At 34.8% G+C, this 21,361-nt stretch overlaps 1 protein-coding gene across 5 annotated transcripts; it reads left to right on the top strand.

The window, feature by feature from the left end:
• The first annotated feature begins 906 nt into the window (after positions 1-906).
• Positions 907-19,295, top strand: LOC121384373 (F-box/LRR-repeat protein 6-like). Of its 5 annotated transcripts, none has more exons than XM_041514744.1 (11): positions 907-1,103; positions 2,679-2,874; positions 7,721-7,960; positions 8,391-8,580; positions 9,550-9,681; positions 12,375-12,497; positions 13,097-13,255; positions 14,487-14,596; positions 15,475-15,646; positions 16,393-16,547; positions 16,938-19,295. In XM_041514744.1, the coding sequence occupies exons 2-11, from the start codon at positions 2,696-2,698 to the stop codon at positions 17,065-17,067; spliced, it is 1,590 nt and encodes a 529-aa protein (XP_041370678.1). In that variant the 5' UTR covers positions 907-1,103; positions 2,679-2,695; the 3' UTR covers positions 17,068-19,295. The 5 variants fall into 5 exon arrangements, with proteins under 5 accessions (XP_041370678.1, XP_041370677.1, XP_041370679.1 ...); XM_041514743.1 differs by having other exon boundaries at positions 907-1,310; XM_041514745.1 differs by lacking the exon at positions 907-1,103 and adding an exon at positions 1,871-2,042.
• Positions 19,296-21,361: the final 2,066 nt, after the last annotated feature.

Genomic DNA, 21,361 nt, shown 5'->3' with positions numbered 1-21,361 from the left:
GGGCTACCATAATCTAGAAGCCTTGACTACATATCCACATACATAATAACAGCACGCGTCCACATTTCAACTTAATTACGTGTCCGAAGTCATGTTTGGGTTAGCGATCTTTCGGAGCAGTTATAGAATCTGTCCGCCACTAATCCTTCTGTAAAAAGAGGGATTTTTTGGTGGGGATTCTTAAAAAGCCCCCCCAGCCCCCCTTGCTAACCCTAATCACTCTGTAGCCGTGTAGGCTATCAACATTCGTCTGTAACAATCGACCGACAAAGTTCCTAAATTAAAATAAAGTAAAACAGAAAATCACTCGACCCTATGTTCCTAAAACAAACTAAACATAACCGCTCCTGAAATAAAACACAAAATAACGCAAAGTTCCTAAAATAAAATAAAATAAAATGGAAATTAACTCGAGTTATTGGCTTTATTTTAGTAATCGTCAGAGTAGTTAAAATTATCGAAAATTACATATTCGTTATTTAGTGTATAGTAGGCCTAAATGGTTGTATTTAGGTGGCGGACATATTCTATAACCGTACCGATCTTTCGATAGTAAATACTAAAAGGCTTTAAGTTTATCATTAAACAAAAACATCAACATAGTTAGTTCATCAAGATAAACCTCGCGTGCAAAGCGAGGTTTATCTTGATGAACTACAACATAGTATGACAATTCCGGTGGGCTTTATGAAAAGTCTGTATTACAGATATCATTGATATGGGGTTTCATTGCTTGACAATTATTGGATAATTGCCTATAATAATAACAACCCAATACAATTTTTTTTACCCGAACAAGTTTAAAAACACATCAGGTAAATAGACTGACCATCCCTCAAGGTTAGTGTCTAACTATAATTGAAAGGTCTGCGTAGCAATTAACGATAAACAGTTTATCAACTTTATGTTTTCATTGTCTATTTTTGAGAACTGCGGCTACTAAACAAGACAAAAGTTGTGGTTTACGAGTCATTTGCTGGTCCTCACTGGACCTCAGTCCTACTCACACGATGCTAACTAAATATTATTTTCATTGTTCAAAAATGATGTCATAAAGCTACTAACTGCAGCATTTATAACAATTTCTACATGCCAGGCCCAAGGTGTATATTAAAAATATTAGGGCCAGCAATTTTCTGAAATACGGCCATGAAACAAAACTAATAAAATATTGCACAACATCATGAAATTTGTAATTGGCAGTTTATGATATCTTGTTAATACCAGTTGATACTAGACATAACCACTTTTTGCATTTTGTCTAAAATCAAGCAAGAAAAGAGTACATTACTTGAACTATCATTGATGCGGTATGTACAAATATTTCACTAGTTTGATAACGTTGACAACAGTCACTTTCCGCAGCCTTGTTTTAGCTTTGTACACAATATATATAACATCTTACCATAATTTCACTTGAAATCCATATTTTGTAAATAGTATTTTTTTCTTTAATTACAATGTTTTTTTCATACACAGCCAGGTGCTTTATCTGTTCTCTACAAATATTAATTTCAACAGCGTTTTTGCAAAGCCAAAACAAGGGTGACTGTCATCAACTTTCATACACATTATAATTTTATGCAGGTTAAAAATTAAATGTTAACTGATTTAATATTTGAAAGCATTGGAGGTTAGACCTGTAAAAATCTATCGACTATGCAGAAAATATAAGATATATTTTTCGGTAGATATTAATATGCAGTGAAAATCCTCTAATTTCTAAACTGAACACCCTTGTTCCTTTTAGAGGGGTGTTCTGTTTATCGAGGTTTTAAGAAATAGCCTAAAAGTTGGCTTTGCAACCATTTAAATTTGTACTATTGATACAACCAACATGAGTTAAAGTGTATTAACAAAACAACAATAACCAAATTAAAGTGTAAACCAGTGTATGTTTATTTCTGTTACAAACATAAAAGTGTTAATTGAATGATAAGTACTTTTCATGGGATACCGGCCTCAGTGATGTTGTGGTTAAGCCATCGGACATAAGGATGGTAGGTACTGGGTTCGCAGCCTGGTACCGGCTCCGACCCAGAGTGAGTTTTAACAACTCAGTGGGTAGGTGTAAGACCACTACACCCTCTTTTTTTTTTTTCTCACTAACCACTAACAACTTAACCAACTGTCCTAGACAGACAGCCCAGATAACTGAGGTGTGTGCCCAGGACAGTGTGCTTGAACTTCATTGGATATAAGCATGAAAATAAGTTGAAATAAAAAATTATATATTTCATGGGATAACTGAACTCTAGATACCGTAACAGAGACTAATTAGAGCATTGTTCAACAAATGTCCACGCTACACTGAGCATGTGCATATATACACATATATCATCTTTTATTATCAGTAAGACTGTGACTTTGACAACTGGATCAAGACGGGCGACACTCCTTGAATGTTTTTGATGTTTGGTTTTCAGGGGTAAAATTTATATTAAATAAACATAATGGGACCATGTAGTTGATTTGGTATTCAGAGTAGAGGGTTTTCCATTTTTTAGAGGTTAATTTTGAGTAATTAAAGCTGCATAAAACACAGGACCGAGAAATAAGTTTGGTTTTGATGGAATTCTGGTTTACTGAGGGTCTGGGTTAGAAACGTTTCACTGTATATATGTATATATATACCGGTATACACACGTGTATATTAATATCAAATTTATATTTGTCAGACCATCCACTGGTGAACATGCCAAGAAAACCAGAGCGTGGAATCCTTGGATACAAAAAGGATCCGAAAAATCAGATATTGTTTTCATTTAATGTTCGTACGGGTGATGAGTGGCCATCGGATGATTCAGATGATTCTGACTACGTCCCAGATGATGGGCTGTATTGTGTGTCAGATGGACAAGCCATGAAACACAGGTACATATATATTATATATTTCTTTATTTGCTGGCAGTTTTCTTTTTCTTTCTAGTACTGTCTTTCCTTTGTTCTGTTTTAGGGCCATCCTTTGTTTTAAACAATATTATTTCCCTGTTTTTGTTTTATGTCAGTTGTGATTGGTTGATCTGTGAGCTTAAGCCTAAATTAGGACCTTTACCCAGAAATTTGCAAACAAATATATTCATGTATTAAAGCAAACTGATAGACATTAATAACATGCATATAGCTGATAGTAATAATGATAGCAATAATAGATCATTAAATACAAAAATAATCAATTATAATAGAAGATTGACTACAGGTTGAGCGTCAACAGAAGATAGTGACATTGAAGTTTAGTAGAAAGCAGACTTTCATTTTTAAAAAAAACAGGAGTGCTAAAAATCGCACTCCTCAAAATGCTTACGAGGGGGGTGGAAATCACACTCCTCAAAATGCAGAGGGAAAAATTGCACTCAAAATAATCGGAATTCGAAGCAAATGCAGAGGGAAAAATTGCACTCCTCAAAATAATCGGAATTAGAAGCAAATGACTGAGAGGAATTGCATCCATAAACATAATTAAGTTTGAGGAGTAATAGTTTCTAAATTAAATATCTTGAGGGTTAATGTTTTGTGTTTTCAAAATAAATATCCTAATTTAACTAATATGATGGTTGTTCTCAAACATGGAAGGAATGGGTCATTGCAGTCTTACACAAGAAAAAGAAACACCATGAACACAACATTTGTCGATTTCTTATGTATTATATGCATATCATGTTGCATTAAAATTCTGAATCATGATAATCTGTTGACTATGAATAAGGAATTAAAACTGATTTGTTTGTGCTTATTCTGTTTTATTTAAACAAGTACAATAATTTTAGTTTTCATCGCAGAATGATATTTCTCCATGGACACAAGCCTGTGAACTGAATGTAAAAGTGTAACAACCACATGGCACAAGGTTATCACATTTATCATGATATCATAATATACATGTTATGTACCTGCAAATTCTCTATTTTAAAAAAAAAATAATAATGTCATAACAGAGAAAATGTCAACATCTATTGTTTTCTACCCAAATATATCTTACTACATTTTTTATAAATATATATTTTTACAAACAGAATTAACTTTGATTATCGGTGTACTGTAGTTAACACGTCATTTATTATGCTATTAACTCGAATCATAGCAACCCATAAAACACCACCCCCCCCCCCAAAAAAAACCCAACCTAATGTAAATTTAATTTTAAAATATACATGCTTTACACTCGGTAAATTCGAATTACTGAGTTGAAGTTAAATCAGTGTAGGTTTGTTTCAGGTGCCCGTCAACCGATTACATGTACTAGAAATCTGACTCTACCAAGGTCAATGTCCCTTGGCTTTAAATCACGTGGCAGTATCGTGAAACAGAAAGTAGAAATGTCTGGAGTATGCTATTAACAAAAACAAAACCTGGTTTACTAAATTTGTTTTTTGTTGGTGTATGCGTTTAATGTGATATCAACATGTATAAAAATTATACACATAAAATTATCATACAACGCACCTACCGTATTATGTTTTCTGCACATGATCAAAACGACGACAGTGTAAAATATATTTTTCGATGTTACCTGCATTTATGAAATTAAACACAACAAAACCGACGAGATCTTAATAAAAAGTGAAATCCTAACTGATTGGTTCAGTATAAAGATAACCAACCAATCGTGTTTCTGTTTATAAAGGGTTTGTTTTGAGATATTTTATTGATAAAAAAAGAATCAAAAGGATTGCACAACAGGCAGAGCCTACCGGTATATAAGTATGTTGAGAAGAGAAAGAAAACAGATTGACAAAGAAGCTGACCAAAGAGAGAAATTTAACAGTTATTAACTTTCAAAATGTTTACTGCTTGTAATAGTCATGAACTGATTTGAAAAGGTATTTTTCTGGTTTGATAAGAGTAGATGCTATAATAATAAAATATTATATTTGAGATTAGATTTTCTGAGGTAGTTTATCAATTAATTGGCTTTGTCAACTAGTAAGACTATTTATATGGTAATTTATGCTATTCACTTGATTATTAAAATGTCACACCCAAATGTTTATGAAATTTCAACTTAGGGTCAGCTTGTTAATAACTGAGTACATATTTACAACTAAATATCAGTCTTAGGGTTTTTTCCAGACTGAATTTAACAAGCAACTTTTTTGTCCAAGTATTGATTTGCTCAAGACCTTTGTTTAAAATAATTGCACTAGCTTTAGGATTTTCAAATGAGATATGAAAAGAAGTATTGTTAGCAAAAATAAGTTAGTATGTTTGATTCAATTCGACTTTCATTGTAATTAATATGTACATGTATGTAGATAAAAAAAAAAAACAAAAAAAAAACAAGCCCAAGAACAAAATCTTGTTGGACGGCAGCAGGAATTAGTTTAGTACATGAAAGGTAACTGTTTGGGGAACACTGACATTTTATTATATGTTTTATATATAATTTTCATCACTGTTTATCACTAAGCAAAATTAATTTTAATATGTACATGTATTCCTCATGGGCTTATAAAATTTCCTTTCATAAAACACAAATTATATATTATCCTGACTAATATCAAAGTTTATCTACATATAATAACTAATATCTACATATGTGCTCTTTGAATTGTTTTTGAATAGTATATGAGCCTATATTTTAACAAATTACAAATTTTATCATTGTTATATCATTTTGTATGTTCATGTATTAATAGACCACAATACATGGCACAATTCATTTATACTGTTCACATATAAACATTTGATTTGTATTATTACACACTGTTTATAACTAAACAAATAGCTTTCAAACCATTTTGGAAGTTTGCGATTTGTTGTTGTTTTATGGTGTCCTCTCATTTTGCCTACACTCAGTTTGCTTACAGTATAAAAAGGTCACATCCCCAATTAACAGTGGAACACTCCATGTATGGTCCCTATGTATAAGAAATAACACAACAAAATAAAATGACCTAACAAATATTAAGCAAATATTTTGTACAAAATGTTTATAGTTCAAAGTCATATTTATGATTGCATTTTTAGCAAGTTTCTGGCAGAGTCTAAAAGCTGATTTTTCCACCTCACAAGGCGTATATCAATATCACGATACACCCTTTTACTGGAGCTGATTCCTCAACCTCACAAGGCATGTATCAATATCACGATACACCCTTTTACTGGAGCTGATTCCTCAACCTCACAAGGCATGTATCAATATCACGATACACCCTTTTACTGGAGCTGATTCCTCAACCTCACAAGGCATGTATCAATATCACGATACACCCTTTTACTGGAGCTGCTTCCTCAACCTCACAAGGCGTATATCAGTATCACGATACACCCTTTTACTGCAGCTGCTTCCTCAACCTCACAAGGCGTGTATCAATATCACGATACACCCTTTTACTGGAGCTGATTCCTCAACCTCACAAGGCGTGTATCAATATCACGATACACCCTTTTACTGGAGCTGATTCCTCAACCTCACAAGGCGTATATCAATATCACGATACACCCTTTTACTGGAGCTGCTTCCTCAACCTCACAAGGCATGTATCAATATCACGATACACCCTTTTACTGGAGCTGCTTCCTCAACCTCACAAGGCATGTATCAATATCACGATACACCCTTTTACTGGAGCTGCTTCCTCAACCTCACAAGGCGTGTATCAATATCACGATACACCCTTTTACTGGAGCTGCTTCCTCAACCTCACAAGGCATGTATCAGTATCACGATACACCCTTTTACTGCAGCTGCTTCCTCAACCTCACAAGGCGTGTATCAATATCACGATACACCCTTTTACTGGAGCTGCTTCCTCAACCTCACAAGGCGTGTATCAGTATCACGATACACCCTTTTACTGCAGCTGCTTCCTCAACCTCACAAGGCGTGTATCAATATCACGATACACCCTTTTACTGGAGCTGCTTCCTCAACCTCACAAGGCATGTATCAATATCACGATACACCCTTTTACTGGAGCTGATTCCTCAACCTCACAAGGCATGTATCAATATCACGATACACCCTTTTACTGGAGCTGCTTCCTCAACCTCACAAGGCATGTATCACTATCACGATACACCCTTTTACTGCAGCTGCTTCCTCAACCTCACAAGGCATGTATCAATATCACGATACACCCTTTTACTGGAGCTGCTTCCTCAACCTCACAAGGCATGTATCAATATCACGATACACCCTTTTACTGGAGCTGATTCCTCAACCTCACAAGGCATGTATCAATATCACGATACACCCTTTTACTGGAGCTGATTCCTCAACCTCACAAGGCGTGTATCAATATCACGATACACCCATTTGCATGTTACTGGAGCTGCCCCATGGTCAAGTTGGACCAGTGTTCTGTTTTTCTCTTCAAGAGCCTTCAGTTTATTTATGAACTCATAAATGTTACGGTGAGCTTTTGCAAGAGAACGGTTCAGCTTGGAATGCCACTCTTCAAGGTGTATGTATCTCCTGCTCTTCCCACTTTACATCCCAGTCCTTATCTTTTGAACTGTAATGTGTCTTTCTCATGTGGCCATTCCTGCCACCTGTTATTCTCCCATCAGAATATTTATTTACCATACTGAATGAAAAGTAAATGTGGCAACAACTTCCTTATATATAGTGTAACATCTATATTTAAGTTGCACTCTTCTGTTATACTACCCTTTTAATATCCATTAGTGTTTACCATTTGTAATATTTATATTATAGATAATTTATAAAACAATCTTCCTTCCTGTACCTGTATTGGCAAAGTTTTTTTTTTTACAGTGTAAATGCTGAGACAAAAAAGAAACAACTCCTTATTAAGAATAGAAAGCGCAAGAAAAATGGCAGTACTGCTACGAAATACAACGAAACATCTGCATCTAAGAAAAGCAAATGTACATCTCAGACTGAGTCTATTGTGGCTGAGCAGCATGATAATGTTCCACCTCTTCCTCCTGAAATCTGGTTGAAGATTTTTGGTTTTGTCGTCGACAGAATAGGAGCATTACCTTTTCTTTGCAGGTAATGGTTACTGGGGTCAATTTTGGACAGGTATTTTGAACTTGAAGATGTTTGAATTAATGTATAAAATGATTAAGTTTTAAGTTGGTTTTGTGTTTTAGTAAATTATTAAATTAGCTGAAATATTATTTTAGCTGTTGGTTGATTAGCTGCCCAAAGATTATTCATCTGGGAGCGTACCAAACAAATTAGATAGGTTGGGTTTTTCATTTCTTTTGTACTACATTTACCGTACATTGACACATATTAACCCTCTCCCCCATAACAAACCCTCACTTTAAAAATTATGGTCATCCCTTTTTTTTCTAGTTGTTTGTAGATTAAGTCATGGATTACACAAAACAAAAACTTTGGAAACAGTAATGGAAAATGCCTTGGGGGAAAAATTAATGGAAAATCTTGGAATTTATTATATTAATTTTGTTGTCAGGGCTGCAAAGGTTTGTCATATGTGGCATGAACTGTCCTGTCACCATTCCCTGTGGCAGAAAGTGGATTTGTCCTATGGGTGGATCAAAGCTCGGGATCAAACCCTCCTATGGCTGTGCAACAATAGACTCTCACAGTGTAGAAGTATCAACTTGACATCTTGGAAGAATGTTACCAGCTCTGCAATTAAGGCATGTAATGATATGTGCTTTAAGTAAAATTTCTGTTCTGTTTTGATTCATTTCAATTGAAAGTACAAACTATTTCCACAACCATACTCCTTTAAAGATGTGCCACATTAAGCATTAAAGGGACAGGACGTAGTAGTCCAGTGGTAAAGTGCTCACCTGATGGTCAGTCAGTCAGTCAGTCAGTCAGTCAGTCAGTCTGGGCTTGATCCCCATTGGTTGGCACATTGGGCCATTTCATGGTCCAGCCAGTGCACCACAACTGTTATATCAAAGGCTGTGATATGTGCTATCCTGACTGTAATGGTGCATATAAAAGATATCTTGCTACTAATGGAAAAATGTAGCAGGTTTTCTCGCTAAGACTATATGTCAAAATTACCAAATGTTTGATATCCAATAGCCGATAATTAATCAATCAACATGCTTTAGCAGTGCCATTAAACACAATAAACTTTACCCCGTTATAATATTTAAGTTTATATGTGTCTGAAATAAATAAGATTGATTAAATACAAAAATATATAAATCGGATAGGTTCGTATTTTTAAGGATAATTTCAAAATAGATTTGCCTGATGTCCTTTAAAAACCAATTGTTGAATGTTAAATACTTTTGAGTATATTCAAACCTTTAAGAAATATGATCTACATATATTTAACTATGTAAGCTTTTAATGTAGGCATATCATTTCTATAATAATGAATTTGATAAATCATTAATTCACAATAAAAGAAAATGCCTATATAAAAACAACTTAATAAAGTAAATTTTACATTTTTCGATTCCTTTAATTTTAGTTGCATAGTTTACAAACTGAAGTCATAAATACTTAATTTATAGTACTAATTTTCTTTAATTTTTCTAGTATTTTCATAGTGTTATCTAACAGTATACTAATGTAAGTATTGGTAGTATAATTAATAATAATTTTGCTGCTAACAATGTTTTTAAATATTTTCTCTTTTTCAGCAATTGGCTGAAAAGTGCCCTCTTTTGGAGAGTGTGAACCTGTCGTATTGCAAGAAACTAAGTAGTGAGGCTGTGACCATGTTGGTTGATAGCTGTCCACATCTAGCCGAGATTGATGTGTCGTTCACTTCAGTGTGTACCAGTTTTCATCTAGTTTCTTATTGTGGCAGTGTTAAACTTTCACTGCAGTGTGTACCAGTTTTCGTCTACTTTCTTATTGTGGCAGTATCAAACTTTCACTTCAGTGTGTACCAGTTTTCATCTAGTTTCTTTTGTGACAGTGTCAAAATAATATGTGAACATTGTCTGTTCTGTTTTATTGATTTTTGATAAACTACCAGTGAATGAAAACAAGTTGGAGGTAGTAACATCTCATTGCATAAGGTATCGTTTGGACATTTTTGATGTTTCGTCATTGGGTTGACACACGCACATATTCACACTTTATTTAAACTAATATACTGTAAATCAGGAAATGTTAGTGAGCATAAAACTTTTGCGAATTTAGCAAGGTCATACAAGACAATAATATTTTGGGACTCGTAAATTAAAAAAGACGTACAATAGACTGTTTGTGTGACTGAATTGTCGATAATTAACTGAACACACAACAATGGTTATATGCCATTGATTAAACCAAAATGGATAGTGAACAACAACAGTTTGTTAGCATGCACATTCTGCAATGTTCTACTAAATTTCAGCTGTTTGTAAGCTGCATAACATCAAAATAGATCAACAGTATTATTTCACCTGATCCTACAGCTTGAGGTTTTTCTTTTTTTTCAGTTTCTGATATGACGACCTTGCTAAAATGTTATGTTGCTAATATATCACTTATTTGGATTTTGCTAAATTTTAAGATCGCTAATATTTTATGATTTACAATATTTGGTCATTTGGAATAAAAATGTAATCCTAGTGCGTACATTATATTTAGTGACATTAATTTTTGATGTATATATACTCTTCAAAAAAAGAAACGCAAAAGGGTACAAATGGGTTATAACTCCGATTTTATGTTTCCTACCGGTTCATGCTTTGTGAATATAAGGTCATTGCATGTCCCAAACACATTCCCACGGTTACATTCGATAAAACGCAGCTACTGTACAATAAAGTTCCAAAATGTGAATATTCGCAAAAACGCAGCCACGTGCAAACCATGTCACCACTGCACGTGCGTTGTCTGCACGTGCAACATGAACACCGACAGTATAAAAGTGCAGGGTGTTCGCTTGCCTGGCCTCTGTATCTGGCCGACAGTTGACAATCCAGGACATGCCACGTCTCAGTGAACCGCAGAGAAACAATGCCATCGGCCGACTAGACGCAGGTGAATCCAGAACGGCCGTTGCCAGGGCATTCCATGTGTCCCCAAGCACCATCTCCAGACTGTGGGACCGTTACCAGCAACATGGATCAACACGTGACCTCCCTAGATCCGGTCGACCACAGGTCACTACCCCCGGGCAGGACCGCTACATCCGGGTACGCCACCTTCGGGAACGATTGACTACTGCCACCTCCACAGCCGCAGCAATACCAGGTTTGCGCAGGATATCCGACCAGACCGTACGGAACCGCCTACGTGAGGTAGGAATTCGTGCCAGACGTCCAGTTCGAGGTGTCATCTTAACACCACAACACCGTCGACTCCGACTGCAGTGGTGCCAGATTCATCGACAATGGCCTCAACTGCGATGGAGACAGGTGTGGTTCAGTGACGAGTCCCGATTTCTGCTCCGACGTCATGATGGAAGATGTCGCGTGTATAGGCATCGTGGTGAACGTTATGCGGCAAACTCGTGCAGGAAGTGGACAGATTCGGCGGGGGTAGTGTCATGGTGTGGGCAGCCATCTCGCACACTGGCAGAACTGACCGGTCCACGTGCAGGGCAACCTGAATGCACAGGGCTTTGACCAGATCCTTCGGCCACACATCGTTCCAGTTATGGCCAACGCCAACGCAGTGTTCCAACATGACAACGCCAGGCCTCACACAGCACGTACAACGGCTTTCCTACAGAACAACAACATTAATGTCCTTCCTTGATCGATATCACCGGATTTGAACCCAATTGAGCATCTATGGGACGAGTTGGACCGACGCCTCCGACAGCGACAACCACAGCCCCAGACCCTGCCCGAGCTGGCAGCAGCCTTGCAGGCCGAGTGGGCCACCATCCCCCGGGACGTCATCCGTACTCTGGTTGCTTCAATGGGCAGGCGGTGCCAGGCAGTTGTCAACACACGCGGAGGCCACACCCGGTATTGACTCCAGATGACCTTGACCTTTGTGGTGTGTCCTATCACTTACTCACAATGGACTAGAGTGAATTGTGAACAATCCTGCAACATTTGGTAATTATCGGACTTACCATTCAATAATTAAATCAATTCTCCAAATGTTACGACAATGTGGTTTTGCGTTTCTTCTTTTGAAGAGTGTATATATCCTTTATTATATAACCTTTTAAGACTCATATACAACATCAAGCTTTCTGCGAGAAAATTATTTGAGGATATGTCATTAAAACAAAACTGATTGTAAGTGCCCCTACTAGTTGGTTATGGGGTTGAGATATTGTAAAATTGGACACTGCATCTCATGTATTTTGACAAATTTTAAACAGCAGTTTTCTAACTATAATCTTTCAAAAAATTATAAAAATGTATCATTTAATTTCCAAGAGTTTATAGGGTACATAATTTTACCCTCCATACCATCTGGCAGAAACCCTGTACATAAAATTACTCTACCTGTATTTAAAATATATACATTACAATAATATTTAAAAAATATTTTTTCTTTGTTTTCTTAGCCAGATGCTGTTTCTCCAATGTGTCTAGGACATCTTATAGGCACTATGAATTCTCGCCTGCGACTGTTAAATATTGCAGGAAATCATTTCAAAGCCTTTGGCACCTTAGTCACCTATTTAATGGTAATACAACTATTTTACTTTTATACTAATACACTGATAGTTACAGGTTAGTACATTGGTTATAGACCTCTGTTTATATGGTGTATTTTATTCTCTAATTTTTGAAGGTTTTTGCAATGGAAAGAAAGAAATGTTTTATTAAATGATGCACTCGACACATTTTATTTATGGTTATATGGTGTCGGACATATGGTTAAGGACTACACAAATATTGAGAGAGGAGTTTTTGCAATGGTTACAGTTTACTGTCAGTTTATAAAGTTTTGGTATTGGTTACAGATTGCCTGATTGTAGATTAGTACAATAGCTTTGTGTTTTTTTGTAATACCGTTCACCATCATTAATGTGGTTTTTATAATATGCTCATCTGTGATGGGTCATACTGTAGGTTGGCATTGTCCATCTGTCCATCCATCTGTCTGTTAACCTTTCTTGTCCGGTGCATATCTTCCTTTTCAGTTAATATAAGATTATCAAACATTTGATGCAAGTACAACTTTGTATTGCAGTATGTGGCATAATTATAATAAAAATAATTTAAAAAATACTAGGATAGTGTGACCTAATTTTTATGTTCTCTTCTCTTCTCTTTTTTACAGACGTCTTGTTCTAATCTGGAGCATTTGGATATCTCCAATGCCAACTTTTCTTCAGACTTTGTGTCACTCAATATTGAGAAATTTCAAATAGGCTGCAAGAAGCTGAAGGTGATACGTTTTGCCAATTCCAAATTCAGAGCTACAATACAGAGACAACAGGTTGGTGGTTGAAATGGTGATCATACTGAAGTACTAATCTAAATTATACCACACCATTTTTTGTTTATTCTTCACAATCCATTTAAATCCCCGATATGAAAACTTTAAAATTGTATCAGCATTATGATAACCTGTTACTTTATACAAGTAATACACATGATAAACTTTAACAGTTGCCTTTTATTAATGGAAAATTACAAATTGCATCAAAACTCTTGCAAGTTTGAAACAAACTATATGAAATTCATTGTTACTGACTCCATTATTACACATGTGAGTTGTAATGATATAATGTGCAGTGTAGTCGGTTTTAAATGATCCATGTAAATTTGCTTGGATATTACACTGTCAGTATGAACATTTTTACCTATAAAAGACAACTTTTTGGTGTTTATTACACCTGTGTTATTTGTACAGAGTAACAGGTCATCGTTCAGTTTTAAATTTTTCATTCCATGGATTTTTATAAATTACATGTAATAAGCATAAATTTGGAAGGGTCTAATTTTGATTAATACTTTTATTAATAATACTATAATCTATTCACTGTTATTGACAACATTTGCAAGTGTTTTTTGTAATGATAGTAGTCTGTAAATATTCCATCTTATTTCATGACATTAATGTATAAAAATTACAGAAAATGGTTGGATAATTATTATTCCTCAGTGTCAATAAATAACAAAATCATGCCAACTCCCACCTTTGATATACAGCAATGCATTTTAAAGTAAGCTACATTCACCGACATAACAGTTATTCATTCAATTTGTACTGAAAATCTCCTGGGTTTTTTATATGGGCAAATGATGGATCAATTAAGTTCAGTGGGTGATTTAATTTTTCAGTGCTAGCTTTGGGTGGTCAGAAAATTGCACTAGTTTTGAAAGTCACAAGTTTTCTTGTATTTAAGCTTATTTGGCAAATTGCTAAACTTTTGTTTGTCGTAGTATATTAATGTTGATATGTACTACACCACCCTCTTAGCAGCAACCTATAGTCCGTCCCACAGGGAACACCTTTTTTTCATACTATGAAATTTACTCCAAGTTATTTATTTATGAGCCGACTGATTTGTAAATTGCACACAAAAATAGTAGTTTTGTGTTATTTTCAAAACATTTTACTTTTCTTCTTACGTCAAATCAGACTAAAATTATGGATAAAAAACCCCATTTTAATAGAATGATAGGATGGACTCTAGGTTAAATTATTATCTTTGTTTCATCAGATGGAACCACACGGCTTCTCAGACTTGGAGCAGCTGAGTCTTGCTGTCAGTACTACGACAACGACTGGGTCGAACGTCGGGCTGGGAATCGATGATAATTTTATTTCAAGGTGAACACTTGTTTTGGCATGTTTTGTTTTTGAGTTCTGATTTTGTACAAGCATGTAATAAAGACACCAGGCATTTAAAAAAAATTTTTTTTTTAAAAGCATTGTTGAGATGAATGGTGAAGCCACAGTGTATAAAGTATTTCTTTAACAGGCAAATGTTAGATATTGGCTAATTGAATATGTTAGTTGCCCTGGTTGTATTTTTATCAGATCTTAGTAGGTTCTTGACCATTATAATATTGCAGGTGGTGGTAGCTTCCTGATGCTAAATTTGTACTCTGCTGCAGTATTTTCCTTTGGGTGGGGACTGCCCATCCCATGGGTTAGGCTCCATGTGTGCTGTTGAATTATATTTTGGTATTATTTGATCCCGAGGTACATGGAACCTGCAGTGTGTTTTATATAATTAACCTCTGGAGACACATTCATTATCATCACATTTGTCAAGTGGGTGAAACCTAGTATATGAACCTAGTAGTACACTGAGTTTTGGTAGGTACTAAAGGGCTGATGAATTAACGGAATTCAGGTTTTGCATTGTTGTTTTTTTTTAAATGCTTACAGTATGATCTACTTGTACTCTTCAAGACCCAGGTTTTTGTTAGTTTATTTATTTAAAACAAAAATAAAAACATTCAAGACCCTGTTAAGTGTTCTACAATATCATTTTAATTTTTCTTGCTAGAATGAATCATTATATGTTCAAGGGCCATAACTATCAAAAACAAGAGAGGATAAATCCCCATGCAAGTCAATACTATTTATTAACCATATACTACACACAGTGAAAAGAAATGCCAACGGTTCCTTCGAATACTGAACATCTTACCATGATTTCACCAGGGTGAAAATATTTCTGCTTCATGTCTCTTTCACAGGTTGTTATTAACATCAACACAGCTGCGACTGCTTGATCTCCGGGGATGTGGAAACGTCACGTGCGAGGGGCTTCTGCATCTACCCATCACCAACCTACAGCAGCTATATATATCTCAGAGTCCGATCGCCAAGTCTAATTGTTATTCAGATTTTGAACCAATGATCCAAAAGGTCAGTGTTTCAAGATTTAACACTTTGAGACTTTTTATTTATAAGCCTGTCTTGGATAGGTCGTATTATGTTGTTAATCTGTCTGTCAGTATGTACGTTCAGTCGTCCGTAAACATTTAGTTTCCGTAGCATATCTTATCAATCATACAAGATCATCAGACCTTGCAGGCAGGTACAATTTAAGATGGTAATTGTGCCGTGTACCATATTAGGTCATCATGACCTACTTTTGATGGACATATCATGTACCTCAGTAGTACTTGTTCTTGTCATTTAAAAAAAAAATGCTTTTAATTGTTTATTAATCTATATATATTTATTTCATATTTATTTAGTTGCTTAAATATTTATTAAATAAAATAATTAAAAACCATTCATCTGGAAGATAAATCTTTGCAGACATCCTCAAATTAGCATTCACAGTACGTCTGTACCTTTCAGTATTCAAAGAAATGTTAACAGAAATATATAAATCCAAATTCAGATCAAATTAATTTTTATTAAACTTTTATACCACATTCTGTCAGATTTATATTTGTCTATTTATAGGCCATTTTTAAATGGAAAAAATTAAATATTTTTGTTACAAAATATATATTTGTTAATTTGAAAATAACATTTAATATGAATTTAAAACTTTAAAATTTAAAATTTGAGAATATTTTTAAATGCAGATTTCTGTGTCTATGTCTCACTTTCTCACTCACCCACACTTATCTGTTAATAATTTAATATTGGTTATACAGTGGCGACACAGTCTGATAGAACTGGATCTCTCCTGGAACAGTTACCCCGCAGAGATTCTTCATGCGGCACTCAAAGCTCTTGCTATTGGCTGCATTAAATCTCCCTTGGAATCGATAAATCTTGCTGGAACATCTGTCAAGATGAAGTCAGTCAAGTAGGTTACATTTTGTTCATTATTACGTCTGATTCGATATGCAAGTTTCTCCGATGGTTAGTTACACCATTGTAAACTATTAAATAGAAGTTGCCACCAATATTCATATTAATTACTACGTTGATAATAATAAAAAAACAGTTTCTAATACAAGTTGATCAAATAAATTACAATCAGTTAAGTAAATTACAAGTTGATAAAGTAAGTTTCAAATCTGTTCAGTAAATGAACATACATGTAATACATGTCGTAATTTATATTGTGTAAATGGTAATCTTAAAACAGTATTCCAAACCACCGTATATTTTAAGCATGAGTTAAGTGTTCAAACAATCAATCGCAACACTTTTGACATTTTACTTTTAATGTGAAAATTACAATTGTTTTTAGGTATATTCTTCAGAATTGTCCCAGCTTGAACTCGATAAATCTTACCTCGTGTCGCGGTCTACCTCGAGGGATAAAACGTGACTTTTCAGGAAAACAGTTCCTGCAGCTTCAACGTGACCATAAAACATGATCGGATGAAGACGAATCAAATGTTGTTAATTATTCAAAGCAGGCCAGGACATTGTTTTGCTTCTGTAAGCATCACAGTAATTTGTGGATATACCGGTAAACAGGGCTCACCAATTTTCATAAAAAGTGGCTACAAAATTTTAGTCTTTGGCTGATAAAATATTCTTTAAATTAGCCACTTTTGAATAATGTTAAAGAAAATATTCTAAGTATTTGAAAATGAGCTAAAACAAAACTTGTTCCAGTGCAAGGTCAGACAATGTCTCAAGAAGTGGATAGACAGATGGTACATGGAAGAGAACAGTTAACAAGTAATGGATGTTTAACACCACCATATTTTAAACTGCTGCTGCTATTATGTGTGGAGATATAATGCTTTGGATGGCTGAGTTGTTCTCAGGAAGATTCTTTTATAATTAATGCATGTTAGTGTACTTTGAAATACTGATCATTGTGTTTTGTAGACTTCAGAGAAATCCAGCTATATCTTTTTATATGAATTTTCTCACAGATAGAACAGCACATACCATGACCTCTGAGATCCCAGTTGTGTAGCCCTAGTTTGGCTCAAATTAGTTTCAGTGTACATATAGCTTTGCTATCAGTTTTGCTCTGTATTTATTCCAATAATTGTAAAAAATCTTTGCTCTAATGTCCATGTTTTCAATTGCTCCCCCTCCTCCCTAGGAAAAATGCTGCATCTGCCCAAGATATTTGGTTTAAAAGTAAAAATAAACTTGCTGTTGCCACACAGGGTTTCATGCACCACAGCTATCTCTGGCACTTGTTACATTAGCCAGTTCAAATTTTAAAGTGACAGACCCTAGTTTTTAAACACTACAACATATTTTTCACTATTAAAGACATTTTTAATCTTTTAATTTAGAAGTACTTAAATTTTATTATTTAGAATGTTCATTTTCGTACACCTAAAGTGGTTCTGAAAATCTAGATTTTTGTAATGCCCTAAAATGCATTTTTATTCATTCTAAAAACGCATGTTTGTCCGAGAAGTAATGGTCACCGAGACAAGCTTGTTATTTTTAGACATTATTTCCCCGTTTAAACATCACATATTTTTGGCTTCTCTCTTTTATAACTTTATTCAAATATATTGCAGGTTTGTAGAGTAGCTAAACGTAAGTGTCAATTTTCATGGACTGAAACTAAGGTCTGTGCCTTTAAGAACAATTGGCAAATTTTATTTTTATTTTGCAACATAATTACATATAATATTTGATATTCTGCTAGAAAAATGGCTAGGTTTCTTCAAATTTTGAAGTTTAAAAGATAATTATGTGGAATGTTCTCTTCACTTAAAGCTACATGTAGTACTGTGTGCAGTCATGGAGCAATAACAGGAATGGGGAAACTGTAGATCCATTTTGGTGGATCAATCCAAAAGCACCTTAATTGAGCAATTTCATTTTTTTTACATCTAGTCTCTTGAACAGTGACAGAGAATTGATTTGAGTCTCAAAATTCAGAAGTAGCTGAGACCGTGCACATCAAATTAAAAAAAGATGTGAATATTCCTAAATCAGAATATAATGGAGGGTCTGGGCTACCTTTCTGGACCAATCTTGTATTTTCTCATAAAGTAGCCCAATCAATTGAGTACATTTGTATATGATGTGTGTTCTTTAGATTATATGATGCATGTTCTTCAGATTGTTTTCATATAGTGTGCTTACAGCACACCTGTTTATATTTATATTTTTGTGTGTTTTGATTCTGACAGGCAGCGAAATGCTTATTATTAGCTAAAACACATTTTTATATTAAAGTTCCTTTTCCAGAATAAACTCCTTAGGAAATTTATATGATCTAGGTTTATAATTTACAATTTACATCCATTTCCATGTACAAATTTTAGACTTGTAATTAAAAACTCTTAATTTTTATTTGCCCCTACCTGTCCCACATTTTCCGGATATTTTTTGCAGAAGGCTTTGAGATATTGAGCTGAAATTGTGTACGGTTACAAACCAAGTTTGACTTTCATGACGATTTACCCATTTTTGACGGAGTTATTGCCCTTGAACTTAGGAGATGTGAAAATTTGTTTTCAGGACTTTTGTTTTAGAAGACCTTTAGATATTGTGCTGAAATTTTGTGTATAGGTTTATCACATACTGTTACAGATCAAGGTTGACTTTCATGGCGATTTACCCATTTTTGACACAGTTATGGCCCTTGAACTTAGGAGATGTCAAAATTTGTTTTCCAGACTCTTTTTTTTCAGAAGACCTTTAGATATTGAGTTAAGTGTGTATAGGTTTATCACGTCAAAATTTGTTTTCCAGACTCTTTTTTTTCAGAAGACCTTTAGATATTGAGTTAAGTGTGTATAGGTTTATCACGTACATGAAGTTTTACTTTTATGGCGATTTACCCATTTGTAACAGACTTATGGCCCTTGAATTTAGGAGATACATGTAAAAAAAACATTTCCAGATTTTTGCAATGCTTGGAGATATCAAGATGAAATTTTGTATATAGCTTTACAGATCAAATTGAAGCTTAATGGTGATTTTGCACACTTCAGAAAAATTGTTGGGCCTGGTAGGGGACATATATTGCTTTAGCAGTACTCTCAAAATGCTTGTTTTAACAGGTGACACATTTTACCAGTTTTAGTTATTAGAGAGAAAAAAAAAAGTCATAATTATTTTCCAGTCATGAATTTTTTATTATAGGATATTTTCCATCAATATTTTTTTCCCATCCATTTCATTAGTAATTTGTTAAAACAGGATATAATGAACTGACAACATTTATTGTTTTAATAAATGTTATTCTTACTTTGTATTAAAATTTTAAAAAAAAAAATGTATTTGTAAAATAAATATTTATGTACATGTCTCTGTGTGTGTGTTTTAATTGTATATACATGTACAGTGAAACCCTCTAAACCGGACACCCTCAGGACAAAGTAAAATGACAATTTTTCGAGGTATCTGGTTTAGAGAGGTTAAGTTCCGTAGTGATTTTTAAAAAAGAACAGTGAAAAATGTCCGGTTTTGGGGGAATTTCCGTTTTCATAGGTTTCACTGTACTATTATCCTGTTCAATTATTTAGACCCAAAGTTTTTTGCAAATGTTACGTTTATTTCCTATTCGATATTTGTTTTCTTTGCATTTACATGAAAACAAACCCAAACCCCGACAGGTTTTATATACAAATCATCATATAAAATGCACGAAGTTGACTTAATTCCACTTTTTAAAAATCTCTGTCGTTTGAATGCACATTATTTCTCCTATAAATAACTAAGGTCATTTGCATATCAAAACATTGGGATCTGAGGCTACGTTAAGGCCATTATAGCTTGTTTCACTAAATCAAGGTTATTATTGTTTTGCAGTGTGTAACAGCATTGTCTAATCTTTCTGTTAAACATAGATGTAAACAAACAGAACATGTAACCCTTTCTTGTAGGTGCATTATATTTAATAAATTTAGCTAATGTAAACACAACTGAGGTGTAGCACAGTAATAAACACAAATCACCTCACACACCGCAGGAATGTGCTTTCCGAATTTATAAATAAATTCAATGCAGAGCCGGGCCCAGAAGACCGGGGGGGGGGGGGGGGGGGGGGGGGATAAAATGTCAAAGGCCACCAACATCAAATAATAATAAAAATGTTATTTAATTTGCCTCTAAATTGGGAACTCATACGTATATATATATATACTACTCAAAAGAATTTAAGGGTTTGACGAAAGTGGGTCTAAGCAACCCATAAATGAATTAAAATCCACTGTCATTGACACTGTCGACTAGTTCTAATGGCGAAAACATGCTTACATTTGCACGTAAATTAGGGCGAAAGCGAAAGGTCTGCTAAGTGCCCATAACTTGCTTTTTCACAAAGCGCATCATTTGCACGCTTTGCACGTGTATTCCATGTTCCCAATGCTGAATTTCCGTATAATTGGAGCTTACGTTCGTGTACGGTGCACACTCCAAATTCGACAATGGTACGACGTCAACTGACTATCGAAGATCGAGGAAGGGCTATTGCTTGGCTTCAGGATGGCAATACGCAAAGAAATGTTGCTCTGAGACTTGGTGTCAGTCAGAGTGTCGTTGGCCGACTGTGGCAACGGTACCAAGCAACGAATTCTGTTCGAAATCGTCCACGTTCGGGAAGACCCCGAAGCACTACAAATAGAGAGGACCGCTACACCACCAATATGGCTCTACGTCAAGGCACAACCACTGCACGCCGATTACGTGACAATCTGCGGACTGCGACTGGAACTCGAGTGTCTGATCAAACCATAC

Source organism: Gigantopelta aegis, chromosome 10 (genome assembly GCF_016097555.1).
Source record: "Gigantopelta aegis isolate Gae_Host chromosome 10, Gae_host_genome, whole genome shotgun sequence".
Taxonomy (NCBI): Eukaryota; Metazoa; Mollusca; class Gastropoda; order Neomphalida; family Peltospiridae; genus Gigantopelta; species Gigantopelta aegis.
Note: the sequence above shows the minus strand (reverse complement) of the source record. Positions and strands in the feature narration are given on the sequence as shown.